Here is a 20,578-nt window from a genome sequence, read left to right as displayed (position 1 = left end):
TGTGTGTGTGTGTGTGTGTGTGTGTGTGTGTGTGTGTGTGTGTGTGTCCGGAAACCTTACATTAACCAGGGGACTACCACAAATACCATTTCCCATCTTTCCTTTCTGGCTACCCAGAGGACACCATAAGTGTATGCGTGCCAGTGACTAAGGCTTCACTCCAGGAGAAGGGACCAAAACTTACTGGGCACCAGGAGCTGTGTTACACATCATTTAGTTCTTACAATAGCCATGTGAGCTATTACTCTCCTCACAGAAACACAGAGAAGTTAAGTGACTTGGGACTGAACTCAGGTCTACCCATTTCCCATGGCTGATGCATAATAAAGCGAACCACTGACAAAAGGACACATCTGTAGTATCCATAAGATTTTAGATATTTATTTTAAATATTTAGATTGTTAGAGATTTACTGTTAAATTCTTCAAAACCATACAGTCCAACCACTTTATTATTCAGATGGAGGTTTTGTGATGCAAAGATGGAATGAGACATGCCTAAGGCCTCATGATAAGTCAATGGCAGAACCAGAGCCCCTCTGGCGCTCTTGCGTTGCTTCTTGTTCCACTACCTAGACAGCAGCCTACTTCCAAAAAGCTCAGAGATTAGAGTAGAACAGGAATGCATAGCTCGGCATGGGGTGGGGCAGGCACAAAAGGCTGACTGAAGGCTGGTCAAGGGACCTGCTGCATGTGATAAAGGGAACTTAACCACCTCTGCACTGTATAATGTTTCCCAAATAAGCCTCTTGCTTTCATGTAGTCCTGTCTTTGGTTAGTCTGTTCCCTCTTCCTGAAGTTCCCTTCCTACCTTTTTGTACCTAGCAAATTATTATGCATCCCTCCAGACCTAAATCAATCCTTAACTTTTCTGTGGAGCCTTCTCAAATGTTCCAGGTAAAACAACTCATGCTATGAAACTCTTCCTGCCCCCCCAAAAAATCCATACACATTTATACACATGAGACCTTGCAAGAATCTTCATACCATAAAATGTCTCATAGAGCCCTTCTACTATAGACTAGCATTAGTACTCGTTCCCCTGCTGAAGGGAAAAACATATACTTAACAAAGATGCTCTTACACGTGGTAGAAGCAGAGGGGACTCACAGGGGCTGAGCACTTTCTGGGAGCCAAGGGTTGTTCTAAATGTTTATTTTGCTGCCTCACATAATTCTTAGGGGTTTCAAGGTAACAATCTCTGTGACTCTACCAACTGGCTGTGAGGCCAGAGAGCCCCTCAGATAAGAAACAAGAAATCTCTAGGAAGCCCTAATTTCTGCCAGTTATATGTTCTGTGAACCTGGAAAAGCCATTTCCTCTCTCAGCCTCAGTTTCCTTGTCCATAAAATGGCTTGGTCAGATTTTTAGATTTCTGTTTCTTTTCTTCAAGTTTTAAAAGATTAGCATTTTAAGAGCCTGTGACTGCAGGCACTGCAAATCTTTTGTCTTTTCATCAAACAGCAATTTTAAAAGACAACAAGACTTTGTGACCTTCTACCTCTGTCCTAAAATATAGCATTTTTTTTTGTTTCTGACATCCAAGGGGAGGAAAATAAATTTCTCTTGTTCCTGGCCCCATGGAAAACATTCTGCGGTACATTCTGAGAAGGCTCAAAGCCAAGGGTCAAGGAATCAGGCCTCTACCATTTGTATGCATATGCTCTGTCTCTGAGCTCTTCCCTTAGCTTGTTAATGAACAAAATTCTCTTGCGAAAAGGTTAACACCTTTTATGCTTTCTGTTCTGTGACTGTGTGATGAGAGTGAATTAAAAGCCAGCAAGGCTGGTTGTATCAGAATCAGAATTTTCCTTATGAAAAGTAGGAGGTGGTGAAAGCAGTATGGCTCGCATCTCCCTCGCCTTACCTGATGAAGAAGCTGCTGATGAGCCACCAGCTCTTTTTAAGTATTTGGGGCTTTCTTTGGAAGACAAGCTCCTGTCAAGTTAGTGCTACTCAGTGGCTCCTTGGTTTCTCCCCACAATACTTATGTCTTTCTTAACTTCTTTCTGTCATTTCTGACTCTGTTGTTCCTCTTCACTGTTGCTTTTCTTGTTTGCCTAGGCATAACCCTTTCTTTCTACTTTGGGTTAGTATGTTTTTATATTTGAGGGGCAGCTGCGCTATAGCAGAGTGACTTTGGACTCAGAACACCTGGAATCAAATTCCAGCTATTCCATTTACGATCTGTTGATTAACTGGCAATGCCTCAGTTTGTGCTTATGTGGACAACCACAAGGATGACTTTGCCTTCTGTCCCAGATGATTGTGAAGTTCAAATGAGCAGTGAATATTGTGGCCCTGCATTCATTGAAGAGATTTAAAGATGTCCAGGATCGGGGCACCTGGGTGTCTCAGTCAGTTAAGCATCTGACTCTTGATTTTGGTTCAGGTCATGATCTCAGGGTCACGAGATGGGAGTCCCGGGTCAGGCTCTGGGCCAGGTGAAGAGCCTGCTTAAGATTCTCTCTCTCTCTCTCTCTCCCTCCCCTCCACTTGCACATGCATGCTCTCTCTCTCTCTCTCAAAAAAAAAAAAAAAAAAAGATTTCCAGGATTATGGTCACTAAGCTCTTTGAGGAAAGCTCTATATCTTGAGTATGTGAGCCCAATACCCCATACGTAGTAAGCACCCAGTAAATGTTTACTGGCTGAATGCACGAGCAGATTACTACCAGGCCTGTTCTTATGAGGCATTCAGTAGAAGACAGGCCCTAGTCTAGCCAGGAGCTGAGGAGATTCCACTGAGGTGCCCTAGGAACTGCAACAAAGCCTGGAAGCAAAGGGACTGAGAATTCTAATATTTATTCCCTTTATAAAGATTCATTCACCTCCCAAATCTGTTTCTTCTTTTGTATAGGAGGAAGTTTCTTCTTCTCTACACTCTTCTGGCAGGTACAAGCTCACCTGCTTACTTGAAATGCTGGGAGCAGTTGCCTAGCCATGAAAAGGAGTGTAGACACCTGAATAATAGGTTCCAGAAGTATGCACACATAGCTATTATAACTGAAGGGATTGTTTGGTGAAATAATGGCTCATCACAGAGTTCGATCATTTTGAAGGATAGTGTGTTTCTTGCTATGGGACTAGAGGCCACAGAAGTAAGAAATAACTCCTACCTTTGGAGAAAATGTGGTTCTAACATTTACCCTTTCAACAGAAGCCAAACTGCAAAGATCTACCACACACAGTTTCACAATTACCAAGAGATTCTGTGAAGGAGAGGAAAAAAAGTTCTGGCTAGAGTATATGGGCTTTAAAAATATAACAGATTGGGGAATAGTAACACAAGGTGGAAAGCAGGCAATGGATTCAGAGGATCTTGCAAGTGACATAGCAACTTCTTGTTAATCATTACTTCATAAAATGTACATGCTATAAATAAACAGGCACAGAGCACTATATAACAGCAATGGCAAATTTTTTTTTTTGAAATTTAGTTTTTTTAAGATTTTATTTATTTATTTGAGAGAAAGAGAGAGCACACAAGAGGGGGTAGAGTCAGAGGAAGAAGCAGACTCCCCGCTGAGCAGGGAGCCCGACGCGGGACTCGATCCTGGGACTCCCGGACCATGACCTGAGCCGAAGGCAATCACTTAACCAACTGAGCCACGTGGGTGCCCAGCAATGGCAAATTCTTGACATGGCTCCCAAACTGGGCACTAATAAAGAGACTTGAGTGGATATCAACTGCAATGCGTTACAGAGCTAAATTATTTATTCTGAAGGCCTGTGGTCTAGTCTTGTTATGGGGACAACCAGAATTAAGCCAGCCAATGTGTAAAGACAAAGAATTATGGGGCAATATATGGCAGATCCATAACTCAGCTGACCACCTGGGCTCTGCTTTCTATCAGACAGAGAGTTTTTCCAAACCACTTAGTATCAGATAGTCTCCAAAGTCCTTCCTCTTTACCATCTGGGTTTTATGTGGCATCGAGCAAAACTCATTCATATATATTTCATAGCTATCCACAAGCTTACAGTGCAAAAGTCTAGAAAACATATGAAATATTTTCAATTTCTGTGTATTGTAAAGGGGAGTGAGCTACTAGATCATTAGAAAAAAAAAGTGTCCTCTTCTAGCATCCCTATATTAATTTACATTTTTCTGGTTTACTAAAATAATGCTCAAGACCCAGAGGCCACCAGACCAGGCATTCTGGACAAACAAGACATGCAAACTTTGGCCACTCGGAAGAATGTTTAAAATTAGATAATCTAGAGAGTGCCATTTGTTTCTGTGTGGATCAAGAGCTGAGAATGATTTTTAGATTTTAAATGGCTGAAAAATATCAAAAATATATATATATATATTGAATGGCATGTGAAAATTAATTGAAAGTCAAGTTTTATTGTAATACAGCCACACCCATTAGCTTATGTTACATATTGTCTAGGGCTGCTTTCAGGCTACAAAGGCAGAGTTAAGTAGTTGAGTCAGAGACCATATGGTCCACAAAGCCTACAATATTTACTATCTGGTCCTTTACAGAAAAATTTGGCGGACCCCCTGATCTAAAGTCTGGCTTTGACATTTAGAAAAACCCGAGATGGATAAAAGATAAGAGGAACTTTGTGAAAAGTTATCTAGGATCGGTGCAATCAGGATCAGTCAATTTCTTGGCCAAATATACCTGATCAAGGCTCTGTTGAAGCTGCAAGCAGATCTTTCTAGCATAGTTAATTTGTCCCTGGGAAATGTTACTCAAAAAGCCAGGGAGTGAAGAGGACACTGAAAGACACGAAAAACTCTCTGCAAGACTCCAAACAAGAAGTAATATTCAATTCCACATGAGTTGAGGTGGGAAAGAGTGGATTTAAAGGACAGAGAGAGTTCAATGAGGGTTCACTTACATTTCTTCCCTCACAAAAACCTGGGGTGAGAGAGGGAATCAAAGCCATACTTATATAAAATTCGCCAAGAATACTAAATTGGGACATATTGTAAACATCAGTGACGATGGTGTAATTCTTTGAGTCCAGAATGTAAACTACAGTTTCAATTTTATGATGTGTACCAAACAGCACTCCATGTGTACAAAACAAATGGATGTACAATCTCCAACGTTTTACTAGAAAATGTCTGAAAAATAGTAAATTCTTGAGCACACAGAGCACATGATGAACTAATTAACCCTCTTTGAAACATGATGTGGTAGAGATGGGGATTTATGTCCTGATTGTCCAGATGAGAAAATGGAAAAGAAAGGAAGTTATCCAACTATGGTCACAATGCTGGGGGAAGGGGGAATCTCGGAGTCCTGAATTTTAACCTAGCCCATCCATAGTGCACTTTCTCAGCTGCCTCTATCCTCACCTGAAAATTGATTTTTAAAAGAATGGGAGCTAGGGTTCACCAACTGTCAAGAAGGCAAAATCAAAAGTGCATATAGGTAGAAACACATGTTTGTTTGCTAATGTAATAGTTTTGACAGTGATGATGTATATAATTTGTAGAACCATCATAAAAAGTCAAAGCTAGAAAGGCATATTAAAAATATTTAGGGGCACCTGGGTGGCTCAGTCTATTAAGCATCCGGCTCTTGGTTTTGGCTCAGGTCATGATCTCGGGGTCATGAAATCGAGCCCGGCATCGGGCTCCACACTGGGCGTGGAGCCTGCTTGGGATTCTCTCTCTCTTCTCCTTCCCCCCACTCAAGCTCACACTCTCTCTCTAAAAAAAAAAAAATCTAGCTTAAGTCCCTTATTTTACAGACAGAAAATTTATGTCTAAATAGGAAAATTAATTATTCAAAGCCAGACAACTAAAACCCCTCTGAGCCCGTACTTCTGTGTATGGGCATCACCTTCCTTTGATTTCCTGGCCTTTTAGATGGCATTCAACATGCCTTCCCTTGTCACCTCCCTGCTCATCCCATCACCCCACCAACTAGCTGATTCTCCTTATGCCTGTTTCTAGCCCACAGAACATCCTCCAACTGCACGAGCATGTATGCACATGCGCACACACAGACACAGACAAACACTGAGTTTTCATCAGCCAGATTTTAGTGATTTTACCCCCACGGCCTAGCATCATCATTTTTTTAAAATCTCAAAATATGCAGCTACCTCCCTGACTAGCCTAATCGTCACCCCAAACTCTCAGAATCACTGACAATGAGAAAATGTGGGGCTCCCTCCTCTTCCTTCTCAATAGGAAAACCTGGCTAGATTACAATTGACTCTGTGCTGAGCCTTGCACCAGTGACAGCATTAAAACCTCATGCTTTATGAACTACCAAAGCTAGAAATGGATTTCTGTCTGACGTGCCAGGCTTTTAAGTCTTGTACCTGTGCCCAGTCTAGAGATTTCTGAAACCATGAATAAAGTGGTAATCAACACTCTGAATACTCAGTCTGACTTAACTGACAACAAACAAATGAGGAAAAGAAAGATTTGTGTTCCTACTCTCTCCAAGACAGGTGGAATTCCAAGTTTCAACAAGGCAGATTCAGAATCACTTTCATAAAGGCCATTGGGGTGATAAGGACACATTGTAAAAATGGGGGAAAAAAACAAATCAATAAATGTTCTCTGTGGATAATAAGACAGCCCCTTGCCTTCAAACGGAGATAATGACAGAAGTAAACTCCAGCCAACAAGCTTTACAGGTGGGAGGAGAAAGAAAAATGCCTTTTTTTTTTTTTTTTTTTGCTTTGCTTTGTTTTTCTTGTGTGTGTGTGTGTGTGTGTGTGTGTGTGTTTAACCACCTTCTATCCCTCAAAGGACTCAGGACTGGAACCTGGGGTTCATATTCCAAAGGAACCAAGGGGTTTGTAGCCTTTTAAGAAATCCATTTGTGGCTTTCTGTACTTTAAGCAGTCGAGAGTATTTGGCCCCATGAGCTCAGAGGCTCATTTTCTCAAAGAAAATATTACCAAGTTTCCCTAACTTAAGCAATTCTAGGGTCTAGAGCATTTTGAGATCTTGCTGGATTTCCCAGTATTCTGTATGTTGAGTGAGTACCCCTTTCCGCTTCTTTATTCTCAAATAGCACAAGACCCACATCTAGCCCAGCTCCTCCCAGGAAGCCCTGACAACTGCCATTCTGCCCTTCTCCCTCCTTCAGCCCTAACTTCGGCAGAAAGCTCCCATGTGGGATATGTTATGACAGCAAAATAGTCCTTTTTACAATACGTTTGATCACTTTCCCAGTTTTCCAAAAATAACAATATTGTGACCCAGATTTGTAAAGCCCAGAGGCAGCATCAACTACAATCGAATCGATCTGACTGTTGAGTTTGCTTGTTCAGTTGCGTACTTGAACTCTTTCCCCAACTGATACGGCTGCTATTACTGGGTGCCTGGGCTTACTGACCCACCATCCCTAGATGAGGGCTCTGGTATATTCTCTGCTCTACAGGCAGGGCCTACTGGATGCTGGGGTTGGGGGAGGAAGCACATTCTCACTGGGGAAACTGGGGGGGCGGGGGATCTGCTGTCTTTGGGCTGTTCCTCACTTTCTTTTCTGACAGCCATCCTTCTGTAAGTACTCTTAAGAAAGGCAGGAACTGCTTTCTGTGTCTCTTTCTAAACCGCCCAGGTCTAGGTACTGGGGCCCTGGACCTTATACTAGCTCAGCACAAGCAGTAGCAATAGGCCACTTGGGGGTAGGAAGGAACATGCAGCATGTTTTCAGTAACACTAAAAGCTAGCTCTCTCCTTGTTGCTTTGGGGACTGGAAGAAAACAAAATAACAATTTTCTGTTTTGTAAGTATTCCTGCCACCAGTCTAAAATGATGAAAAGGCAACCATTCCAATTGGCTGTCAATGGAAAAACCAGTAAAGGACCTGCTTTGCACCTTTTATCTAAAGGCTAAGAACTGCTTGGAGCTTCTGTTGTCCTCTGGTGGATGTTTCCGGTGAAAGGTGTGGCTTATATACCTGCCACTTTTAAGAGTGTCCTCAAGGTTTGTAGCCCTTAACTAAGGCAAGACTGTTTTGGTTCTGACTTGGAACTCAACACCTCTAGGCCAGTGAGAGAGAAGGAAAGGTTTTGGCAGGAAGTATTTCCTTTGTGGAAAGTGGAAATAGGAGTAGATACTGGTGTTTGGCAACTGGGTTTGCCCCCAGAGCAGAGCATCTCTGTCTAGGGGCTGCTTATCAGTGTCCCCTTGAGAAAAGAAGCCCTTAGTACAGGATGGGGAATGAAGAGGATGAGTAGGAGGTCTGAGCCCAGGTTGATTGGGAAGGAAGGAATCACTAGCATATATGGGAAGTCTGGAAATGGGAGTTCTTGCTGTAGCATGTAGGCTGAGCACCTCTAGGAGCTGATCAGACATGAATGGTTCTAAGCTAAGTAAGACTAAGGAGCCAGGGCTTGAGCCTGCTTAGCCAAATATAAGATGCAATTTAGCATGAGGTGCTATACCAATGGATAGGCCCTGAGGAAAAGTCTATGGAGAGAATAAAGGAGTTTTTATCACTCGGGCTCCCTATTTACCTAGGGGCTATTGATGCAAAGAAGTCCCAATGAGCCAGCAGCAGGAGGGAGCAGGCGCCCAGACTGATGGTCTGCTGAACAGCAAGAACACTTCCTTTCTGGGGCTGAGGCCAAGGAGACTTTGTGAAGGAACACTCCCATATACACTATAGAGAATGGGTGGGGACTCAGTTGGGGTTTCTCCACTTCTAACTTCTCTAATCAAGACATTTTTCCCCCTCACTACACAGCAGAGTGAAACACAAACAGGGAAGGAGTTAAAACTTTTCGAATCATTTATTTTCTTCCATTCCTAAGACTGCCCCAAGCTCTAAGCACCAGATAGGATCACCGTCATTGACTACATTGCCTGTACTACCAAGGTTGCCAAAACCAGGGGACCAGCAAATTAGAAAAAAACAAAAAACAAAAGCAACAACAACAACAAAACCTTCTTCTTCAGGTTTTTAGGTTCTTTGAGAGGGTCCCACCAGTGACCTTGTCTCTGAGATGATAAAATCCTGGGCTCTGGAAGATTGGTGTCTTTCTATAGAAGATAAAGGAGAGAGGGAAAAAGAAGTGAGTGTGCAAGACCCTTTACCTTCAGCGGCTCTTTTAAAGAAGACTTTGCAGCTTCCACAAGTGAGAGCTCCATAGTGACAGCCAGAAGCTTCATCACCGCAGATCAGGCAGGTCTTCTGGGGTGGAAAGTAATAGTCAATGGGTAGAACATGGTCCCTGGCAGTCTCCAAACTGAAAAGACACATGAGAAACAATGCAATAAATGGCAGTGGCTGGCAGAGATAAGAGCACAGAAGTCTGAGGTCTTCAGGAGTAAACTTACATGTGTAAATTATTAATTTTTATAAAATAAAATTATTCCTTACTTAATTGAGTCAGTGTGAAGCTGATTTTTCTGGTACTTCTAGGGATGATGTTTGTAGGGTTTCCTGTCATGTAGACAGAGCCTTTTTGCATCCTGCTAAGGAATTCAAGAAGTTCTCTGGGATCAGCCAGTCTCATGGGCTAAGTTTACATGAAGGAAGGATGAAGACAGAAACCTGAGGTTAAGGTATCTAACTTAAGGTGGCTCTGGCAAAAATTTCAGAGCAGTTAAATGGTATGAACCCAGCTCTATGGCCTTCCCTTATCCAAAAGGAGATCTAAGGCAAAACAAGTCTTAGCAAAACAGTTTGGCATGCTTTGCTCTGAGCCTCACTCTCACCTGTCAATAATATTGCCCATCCTACTGAGCTACTGTTCTGAGTGGCAGTATAAATTGTATAAAAGGATAAAAATCCTTTAAAATGAATACACAAGTGAGGGATCACGATTCGTGTTATCATACCAGTCTGATTTGGTCTTCCCCTCCCCCCCATTCCTTCACTTTCCTTAGCCATCTCTTGTAGATCACGTGAACATCCCCTCACCATTCTACAACACAAAGTAGCAGAATCCTTATCTTTTTAAAGATTTTATTTATTTATTTATTTGACAGAGAGAGACACAGCGAGAGAGGGAACACAAGCACAGGGAGTGGGAGAGGGAGAAGCAGGCTTCCCGCTGAGCAGGGAGCCTGATGTGGGGCTCGTCGATCCCAGGACCCTGAGATCATGACCAGACATTTAACGACTGAGCCACCCAGGCGCCCCTGGCAGAATCCTTATGGCTGAGGCTCTTGTTGGGAAATGATACACAGGGATGCTGGAAATTTCTCACACTACCATCTCAACACTTGGCCATTAAAATACTCATAGGGTCTTTAGGCTAGGATGGAGCTTCAGGGGTCACCTAGTCTAAACTTCCTATTTCTTCTAAGCATAGGTCACATTTTTTTCTCTCCGATGCTCTATGTCTAAGCATTGAACAAAACTCGAGGGGGGCGCCTGGGTGGCTCAGTCCTTAAGCATCTGCCTTCGGCTCGGGTCATGATCCCAGGGTCCTGGGATCGAGCCCCACATCAGGCTCCCTGCTCAGCAGGGAGTCTGCTTCTCCCTCTCCCACTCCCCCTGCTTCTGTTCCCTCTCTCGCTGTGTCTCTGTCAAATAAATAAATAAATACAATCTTTAAAAAAAAAACAAAACTCGAGGGACCTCCTGGGTTAATCTGCCTAAGGTAGATGACAATTGCCCATATTCTCATCTACAGGAATGCAGCCATATTTTTTTATGAGCACTTTTTCCTTACTAAGGAAGGAAGGAAGGAAGGAAAATAAGCCTTAATTTAATGACAGCCTACTTGCTGTGTTGGGTGATTTCTACACTTCAAAACAACTCTGAGAAACATTTTTTTTTTTCTCATTATATCATATGAAGAAAGATTCAGAGAGGTGAAACCCCAAATGATTTGACAGCAAGCCCAGGATCTCTGGCTCCGAATCCAATACAGTTTTCATTACCTTATCATCTTCCTGCCATTCTCTCACTTTCTACACATGGCTCTTTGATTATCATGCTCAGCATAGTCATCAGAATCCAAAAAATAAATAATCCGAAAAAGCATGAAATGTTATCCACCCCTCAATAACCATGGATCAGCCCTGGCAGGGCAAGAGCAAAGAAAATTTTTGCTTAAGCCATAGCTGACAAGCACTTTACCTCTAAGACACAAATATTAGCCTTTATTCAAGTCCCAAGTACAACAGAAAGCACTCAAAAAGTTTGGCTGATATGCAAACCCAGCAGCTGGCTACGGTGGCCTATCTTTTCCCCCCGACAAGCTCTCCTTTTCCTAATTTGACTTTGGAAAGCCAGCAGGAGTTTGTCCACCAAACCAAGACTAGCAGGACCACAAGTTCCACAGGAAAATAGCTTACTTCCCATATATAAATGGGCCAAATGTTAAGAGCATCATTCCTTTGGCTAAAAATGTCATTTCCTTGGGTAAAAAATGTATCCCCATCCTCATTCATGAAACAAGGAGAAGCAGAAGTTTTTTGTTTTTATTTTTGCAAGTGTCTTCATCCTTTTCCCTCTTTTTTTGACTTCTGGAATTAATGAAAGCCATTCAAATAAAGTAAAAAAAAAAAAAAACACAAAACATGTATTTAGGCACTTTATGTACCCGGCCATTTCATATATATCATCTCACTTAATCTCCCCCCAAAACCCTGCCAGGTAGCTCCGTATCATCTCTATATTGTAGGAAGAGGAAGCTGATGTTCAGGAAAATTGAACATGTTCAAGATCACTCATCTCATAAGTGGGAATGCCAGATTCCATCCTAGGTAAGTCTGACTCCAAGGTGCCGATTCATAACCCATGACTAACCATGTTATAAAATTGAAGGTTGAAATTAGATTGACTCAACTCCTAGCACCTAGCCCTATGAACCAAGCAAAGGGCTAGGTGCTGGGGATATCATGACAATCGATATATTATTCTTGCCTCTAAGAAACCGACTATCTAGTAGAGAAGACAGACAGGAAGCAAGAAACTGTAAAATAACATAGTAGATGATATAATAAAGCAGAGTACAGATTGCTGCAGATGAGGAAGCACCTTAAAGACACGAATGTTTCTTGGAAGGTATAAAGGTATATACGGGTAAATGAGATGACGATGATAATGACAATAATTTTTATCATATGATTGGAAAATAAATATTAGATATACAATATGGAAACCTGCACAAATAAGAGGTCTTTTTGAAAAGAGCCTTTAAGGAACAGAAATTTTCATCCATTTTAAAATACAGTTCAAATTGTTCAAAATAATCTAATCAAATTTATAATCATGCTTGAAGACTGAAGAAAGTCATCAATATTTTATTAGATATAAGTTTAATAAAATGCACTATTTACAAAAATAACTATAAAAGAGGAGGAAGAAGAAAAAGAAATAATAAAGACAATTTTAGAATCTGAACTTTTCCTAATTACAACCCATTTTAACTAAAGGATATCTGTTAAACTCTCCAGGCTGGTGTCTGCCTACCTACCCCTCCTTTTTCTGGCAAAATATTTTGGATAGCACTCTCACTGAGCCTGGCCTAGGGTGGACAAAAGGCACATTTCAGTTCTGCCTCATGGGCTGAACTTTGGGTATTGGAAATGAAAATTGCAACCAGAGTCCCTATCCCAGGTTTATATCCTAGAGAAACTCATGCATATTTGTACCGGGAAGCATGTGTGGGAATGGTCATAGCAGCTTTATTTACAAAAGCAGAAATGATAAACATCCACTAAGAGGGGGCGCCTGGGTTGCTCAGTCGTCAAGCGTCTGCCTTCGGCTTGGGTCATGATCCCAGGGTCCTGGGATCGGGCTCCCTGCTTGTCGGGGAGCCTGTTTCTCCCTCTCCCCACTCTCCCCTCCCTGCTCCCCCCTCCCCCCTCATGCTCTCTCTCTCTCTCTCTCTCACCATCTCTCTCTCAAATAAATAAAAATCTTTAAAAAAATCCACGCTCATTCAATAAACCACAATTCAGCAATGACAAGAAAGAGAATACAGGTACACATAGGTAAATCTCACAAGCTAATGTTGCATAAAAGACATAAATCACAATAGCCTACATATGATATGATTCCATTACATACAGTTCCAAAAAAAAGGCAAAAGTAATCAATATATATTTTGGGAATATATATCTATATCTATCTATCTATCTATCTATCTATCTATCTATCTATCTATCTACCTATCTACCTATATAACATAATAATCTACATAATAACATATTCACGCAAGGGAATAATAAACCCCAAATATAGGATAGTGGTTATTTCTAAGGGGAGACTGTGGTTAATGATATAAGGAAGGAGGATACAAGCTGATTTATGCATTCATTTAAAAATATTAAGTGTCTATCACATACGAGGCACCATACCAGGTCCTGGAGTTAGAGCAGTAAACAAACAAAAACTGGTTTTAATGCTCTTATTCTTTAATCAGGGCTCATGAGTGTTCATTTTATTATTATGCTGTATAACTAACTTATATGATACACGCATGCTTTGTATGGCTGTAACAGCACAGTGAAAGAAAAAATAACAACCTGAGAAGTTTCTAACATCATCCTAAATAACAGCCTAAGTGCAAGAACAGCAGAGGTTTGCTTTGAGAACAAGTAAGTTCAGAATTTGCATGCGACATCTGTATTTCTTCTTGCCTCCCCTGGGTTCCATGCTCACTTATTATACCTATGCAGGACATTCAGCTTTATGAGTCTGAAGGAAAAGCACTGCCATAAAAAATGGAAGTTTCCCAAACCAGAATACCACTTGCTTTTCCTCAACAGTTCCACAATTAATTAAATAAAAGTGGATTACTATAAGCTATAGGACTACAAATGCCAGCTCACCTATGGGGAATTTAGGCTCAGAAATCTTCAGCACCGAGCTATCATCTCAGTCTGTCTCTCAGACTTGAAAATACATTAAAGTGTCTGACTACTTTAAGCAAGTTCCCCAAGGATTGTGGAACCAAGGTGAGATGCAAAAGTCACAGACTAGTTTTCCTTGTTTGGAAGATGAATGTCAACTAAGCAGGGCTTTGGAGCCCGGCAGAGCTGGGCTGGAATCCTGCATCCACCACTGAACCTTGGTCCCAGTCATTAAGGCTCTCTGAGCTCTATTTGTCTCATCTGGAGATTGGGGATACTTTCTAACCTAAAGGGCTTTTGTGAGAATTACATTAAATAGTACATGTTAAGCCCTTCCTCCTGTGCCTGGCACATGATAGCTGCATTGTAAGTACAGGTTGCCTTCACCTTTTGCCTTACCATAAAAAAGGGGGAGAAATGACTAATAACCTTACAATAAAAAAAGATCATCTTTCTTGGTTATACAATGCATTTGGGGAAAGGTAAATACAAGTGGAGAGTAAAAGAAGAAAGGCTAGATATGTAAAAGTGTATCTTTTTCATACTTATCTCTGTACTTTTTAAACAAGAAGAAATTTAGAAAACCACTAAACATCTTTATAAAAGCATCATATTTTTCCTGATGTTTAGTAACTTGAAATATTTTTTGTTAATCACACTGTGGAATGTAATGACAACTTTACATGAGTTTTTAAGATAAAAATTCATAAAAAAATTATTCTCCCCTCATAAACCTCTTGTGCCTATTTCCTTATGGGCACAAGGGTTATTTCAGTGGAGAAACTGACAAAGTAACAATGTAAGACTGGGAGCTTCTTTTCCCCCTGCAAGCCTGAGATTTGAAATTTGATGACTGTCTGTCCAAGAGGACAGTTGGGTTTTCTTTCTTTTTTTTAAAGATTTTTTATTTATCTCTATGTGTGTGTGTGTGTGTGTGTGTGTGTGTGTGTGAGAGAGAGAGAGAGAGAGAGAGAGAGAGAGAGAGAGAGAGACACTGAGAGCATGAGCAGGGGGCCGATTTAGAGGGAGAGGGAGAAGCAGGCTTCCCCGGCTGAGCAGGGAGCCCAATGTGGGGCTCGATCCCAGGACTGCAGGATCATGACCTGAACCTAAAGCAGATGCTTAACCGACTGAGCCACCTAGGCGGCCCCAGTCATGTTTTCTTTTAAAAGTACTACCTGATTGCTAGAACTAATACATGAATTCAGCAAAGGTGCAGGACATGAAATCAATGTGCAGAAATCTGTTGCATTTCTATACACCAATTAATGAAGCAGTAGGAAAAAGAAATCAAGGAATCAATCCCATTTGCAATTGCACCAAAAACAATAAGATACCTAGGAATAAACCTAATTAAAGAGGTATAATATTTATACTCTGAAAACCATAGAACACTTATGAAAGAAATTGAAGAGGACACAAAGAAATGGAAAAGCATTCCATGCTCATGGATTGGAAGAGCAAATATTATTAAAATGTCTATGTTACCAAAGCTATCTACACATTCAATGCAATCCCTATCAAAATAACAACAGTATTTTTCAGAGCGAGAACAGTACTAAAATGTGTATGGCACCAGAAAAGACCCTGAATAGCCAAAGGAATATTGAAAAAGAAAACCAAAGCTGGAGGCATCACAATTCTGGACTTTAAGCTGTATTACAAAGCTGTAATCATCAAGACAGTATGGTACTGGCAAAATAGCAGACACATAGATCAGTGGAAAAGAATAAAGAACCCAGAAATGGACCTACAACTATATGGTCTACTAATTTCCAACATAGCAGGAAAGAATACCCAGTGGAAAAAACAGTCTCTTCAACAAATAGTGATGGGAAAATTGGACAGCCACATGCAGAAGAATGAAACTGGACCCCTTTCTTACACTATACACAAAAATAAACTCAAAACTGATGAAAGACCTAAATGTGAGACAGGAAACCATCAAAATTCTAGACGAGAACACAGGCAGAAACCTCTTTGACCTTGGCCATAACAACTTCTTACTAGACGCGTCTCCAGAGGCAAGGGAAATAAAAGCAAAAATGAACTACTGGGACTTCACCAAGATAAAAGGCTTCTGCACAGCAAAGGAAACAATCAACAAAACTAAAGGCAGCCTACAAAATGGGAGAAGATATTTGCAAATGTCTATCAAAAAAAAAGGCTAGTATCCAAAATCTATAAAGAACTTATCAAACTCAACATGCCAGAAACAAATAATCTAGTTAAGAAATGGGCAGAAGACATGAATAGACACTTTTCCAAAGAAGACATCCAGATGGCTACCAGACACATGAAAAATGCTGAACATCACTCAACATCAGAGAAATCCAAATCAAAACTACGATGAGATACCATCTCACACCTGTCAGAATGGCTAAAATTAACAACACAAGAAACAACAGGTGTTGACAAGGGTGTGGAGAAAAGGGAATCCTCTTGCACTGTTGGTGGGAATGCAAACTGGAGAACAGTATGGCTGTTCCTTAAAAAGTTAAAAATACAACTACCCTATGACCTACCTAAAGGATACAAGGATATGGATTCAAAGGGGCACATGAACCCCGATGTTTATAGCAGCATTTTCAACAATAACCAGTTTATGGGAAGAGCCCAAATGTCCATCGACTGATGAACGGGTAAAGAAAATGTGGTAAATATATACAATGGAATATTACTCAACCATCAAAAAAGTGAAATCTTGCCATTTGCAACAACATGGATGGAGCTAGAGAGTACAATGCTAAGTGAAATAAGTCAGTCAGAGAAAGACAAATACCATATGATTTCCTTCAAATGTGGAATTTAAAAAAGGAAACAGGTGAACATATGGGAAGGGGGAAAAGAAAAAAGGGGGGGAGGAAAACAAGTCATTAAGAGGCTCTTAAACTGAGGGTGGATGAAGGGAGGTGGATGGGGGATGGCCTAGATGAGTAATGGGTATTAAAGAGGGCATTTGTTGTGATGCACACTGAGTGTTATATGTAAGTGATGATTCACTGAATTCTACTCCAAGAACCAATACTGTATTGTATGCTAAAATTTAAATTAAAAAAATTTAAAATAGAACAGACATTTTTCCAAAAAAGACATCCAAATGGCCAACAGACACATGAAAAAGTGCTCAATATCCCTCGGCATCAGGGAAATCCAAATCAAAACCTCAATGACATACTACCTCACACCAGTCAGAATGGCTAAAATTAACAAGTCAGGAAACGACAGATGTTGGCGGGGATGCGGAGAAAGGGGAACCCTCCTACACTGTTGGTGGGAATGCAAGTTGGTGCAGCCACTCTGGAAAACAGTATGGAGGTTCCTCAAAAAGTTGAAAATAGAGCTACCATATGATCCAGCAATTGCACTACTGGGTATTTACCCCAAAGATACAAAAGTAGGGATCCAAAAGGGTACATGCACCCCGATGTTTATAGCAGCAATGTCCACAATAGCCAAACTGTGGAAAGAGCCAAGATGTCCATCTACAGATGAATGGATAAAGAAGATGTGGTATATATATACCATGGGATATTATGCAGCCATCAAAAGGTATGAGATCTTGCCATTTGCAACGATGTGGATGGAACTGGAGGATATTATGTTGAGCGAAATAAGTCAAACAGAGAAAGACATGTATCATATGACTTCACTGATATGAGGAATTCTTAATCGCAGGGAACAAACTGAGGGTTGCTGGAGTGGGGGGTGGGGTGGGAGGGATGGGGTGACTGGGTGATAGACACTGGGGAGGGTATGTGCTCTGGTAAGCGCTGTGAATTGTGCAAGACTGTTGAATCTCAGATCTGTACCTCTGAAACAAATAATGCAATATATGTTAAGAAAAAAAAAAAAGAAGAAGAAGGTAGCGGGAGGGGAAGAATGAAGGGGGGGAAATCGGAGGGGTAGACGAACCATGAGAGACGATGGACTCTGAAAAACAAAGTGAGGGTTCTAGAGGGGAGGGGGGTGGGAGGATGGGTTAGCCTGGTGATAGGTATTGAGGAGGGCACATTCTGCATGGAGCACTGGGTGTTATGCACAATGAATCACGGAACACTATATCTAAAACTAATGATGTAATGTATGGGGATTAACATAAGAATAAAAAAATTTAAATAAAAATAAGTTACATGATTTTACTTCACAGCTCTCCAATTCTCTTTAGTAATGTCTTGTTGAAGTGGAAAGATACATAGATAGAAGATCTGTTTTTCATGCCCATCTTTGCCACTTCTAACAGAATGACCTTGAACAAGTCATTTGGCTTCAACTTCTTCATGTGTAAAATGGATATAGAAATACAGAACTCACAAGACTACTATGAGGATTCAATGAGATTTTGGAGGTTAAGCAGGCCACACTGTTGCTGGCACAGTGCTTAGCAAATGGCCATTATTATAATAATCTCACAGGAAAGTGGTAGGAAGGAGACATGGGAGAAGAACTGGGTTCTAAAAAGCCAGCTGTGAGGTAGGTATCATTACTTTTTGAAGATAATGCAAACTGGAACTTAGATAAGGTAAATAACTTCTGAGTTCATACGGCTAGTAAGTGGCAAAGCCAGAATTCATACCTGGGATTATTTCTGCTCAAATCCATATTCTCCTACTATCCTAAATTGTCAAGGTCATAGGATACTTACATTATAACCTAGGTTTAATTTAGTTAGGTTTTTAATAAGTTTATTGATATATAATTCACATACCATAAAATTCACCTATTTTGGCATATTCACATCTATTACCACAAACTAATTTTATAATATTTTCATCACCCCAAAAAGGAACTCCATACTCATTAGCAGTCATTCCCCATTCCTTCCTTCTCTCAGACCCTAATTTACTTTGTCTCTAAAGATTTGCCCTTTATGGGCTTTTAATATAAATGGAATTATACAATACAATCTTTTGTGACTTGCTTCTTTCATTCAGCATAATTTTTTTTATTATTTTCAATTAGCCAACAAATAGTACATCATTAGTTTTTGATGTAGTGTTCAACGAGTCATTGTTGTGTATAACACCCAGTGCTCATCACAACACGTGTAGCATGTTTTTAAGATTCATCCACATTGTAGCATGTATCATTGCTTTATTTATTTCTGTGTAATATTCCATTGCATGGATATACCACATTTTGTTTATCCATTCATCAGTTGGGGGACATTTGAGTTGCTTTCATTCTGGCTATTATGAATAATGCTGCAATGAATATTGATATACAATTCATATATATGCATATATATATGTATGTATATGTGTGTGTGTGTATATATATATATATATATGGTCAAGTGGTAACACTTCCAGAAACTTCCAGGCTAGTTTCCAAAGTGGCTGCACCATTTCACATTTTTCCACCAGTTTTATAATAATGGCTCTAATTTCTCCACATCCAAGCTATCTGTCTTTTTTACTAGTCATCTTAGTGGGTGTGAAGTGATACCATATTTCAGTCTTGATTTGCATTTCTCTAATGAGTAATGGTGTTGAGCATTTTTCATTTGTATATCCTCTTTGGAGAAATGTCTACTCAAAATTTTTGCATGTTTTAAAATTGGGTTATTTGCTTTTTTATCATTGAACTGTAAAAAAAAAGTTCTTTATATATTCTAGATTCAATACGCTTATCAGATATATGACTTGCGAATGTTTTTTCTCACTCTGTGGGTTGAAGTTTTACTTTCTTGATGGTATCACTTGCAGCACAAATGTTTTAAAATTTGATTAAGTCTGATTTAACAATTTTTTTTCTGCTGTTGCTGTGCCTTTGGTGTCACAAGCTAAGAAACTCCAGCCTAACATAAGGCCACAAAGATTTATGCCTATATTTTCTTTGAGGTGTAATGTCTTGGCTCCAGCATTTAGATCTATGATATATTGAGATAATTTCTGTGCATGGTATAAAGAAGTGGTAGCATATGATTTCACTCATGTGTGGTATTTACGAAACAAAACAGATGAACATAGGGGAAGGAAGGAAAAAGAGAAGGAGGCAAACCATAAGAGACTCTTAACTATAGAGAACAAACTGAGGGTTGCTGGATGGGAGGTGGGTGGGGGATGGGCTAAATGGGTGATGGGTATTAAGGAGGGTATATGTTGTGATGAGCACTGGGTGTTATATGTAAGTGATGAATCACTAAATTCTACTCCTGAAACCAATATTAAACTGCATGTTAACTAACTGGAATTTAAATAAAAACTTGAAACAAACAAAAGAAGTGGTCCAAATTCATTTCTTTGCATGTGAATATCCAGTTGTCCTATTTGTTGAAAAAACTATTCTTTCTCCCATTGAATGATCATGGCATCATTGTTGAAAATCAGTTAACCATAATGTAAGTGTTTATTTGGGGCCTCTCAACTGTATTTCATTGGTCTATGTATCACACTTAGGTCAGTACCACACAGTCCTGATTGCTGTAACTTTTAGTAAGGTTTGGAATCAGGAAGTGTGAATCCTCCAACTTTGTTCTTCTATCTCAAGACTTTTTTGGTTTTTTGTTTCTTTGTTATTTATTTATTTTTAAAATTCCAGTATAATTAACATACAGTGTTATATTAGTTTCAGGTGTACAATACAGTAATTCAACAATTCTATACATCACCCAGTGCTCATCACAATAAGTGTACTCTTAATCCCTTTCACCTATTTCACCCATCCCCCCACCCACCTTCTCTCTGGTAGCCACATATATTCTCTATAGTTAATAGTCCATTTTTTTTGTTTCTCTTTTTTCTTTGTTCATTTGTTTTGTTTCTTAAATTCCACATATGAGTGAAATCATATGCTATTTGTCTTTCTCTGACTTATTTCACTTAGCA

At 40.1% G+C, this 20,578-nt stretch overlaps 1 protein-coding gene across 1 annotated transcript in view; it reads right to left on the bottom strand.

The window, feature by feature from the left end:
* The window catches only part of AR (androgen receptor), a 184,037-nt gene that overhangs the window by 64,064 nt on the left and 99,395 nt on the right, over positions 1 to 20,578 (bottom strand). The window contains exon 3 of the mRNA XM_035012622.1: positions 9,030 to 9,181. Within this exon, the coding sequence (XP_034868513.1) occupies positions 9,030 to 9,181 (152 nt within the window). The remainder of the gene's footprint in view (positions 1 to 9,029; positions 9,182 to 20,578) is intronic.

The sequence above is a fragment of the Mirounga leonina genome, unplaced genomic scaffold (genome assembly GCF_011800145.1).
Source record: "Mirounga leonina isolate KUSES-001 unplaced genomic scaffold, KU_Mleo_1.0 Mir_101283, whole genome shotgun sequence".
NCBI lineage: Eukaryota > Metazoa > Chordata > Mammalia > Carnivora > Phocidae > Mirounga > Mirounga leonina.
Note: the sequence above shows the minus strand (reverse complement) of the source record. Positions and strands in the feature narration are given on the sequence as shown.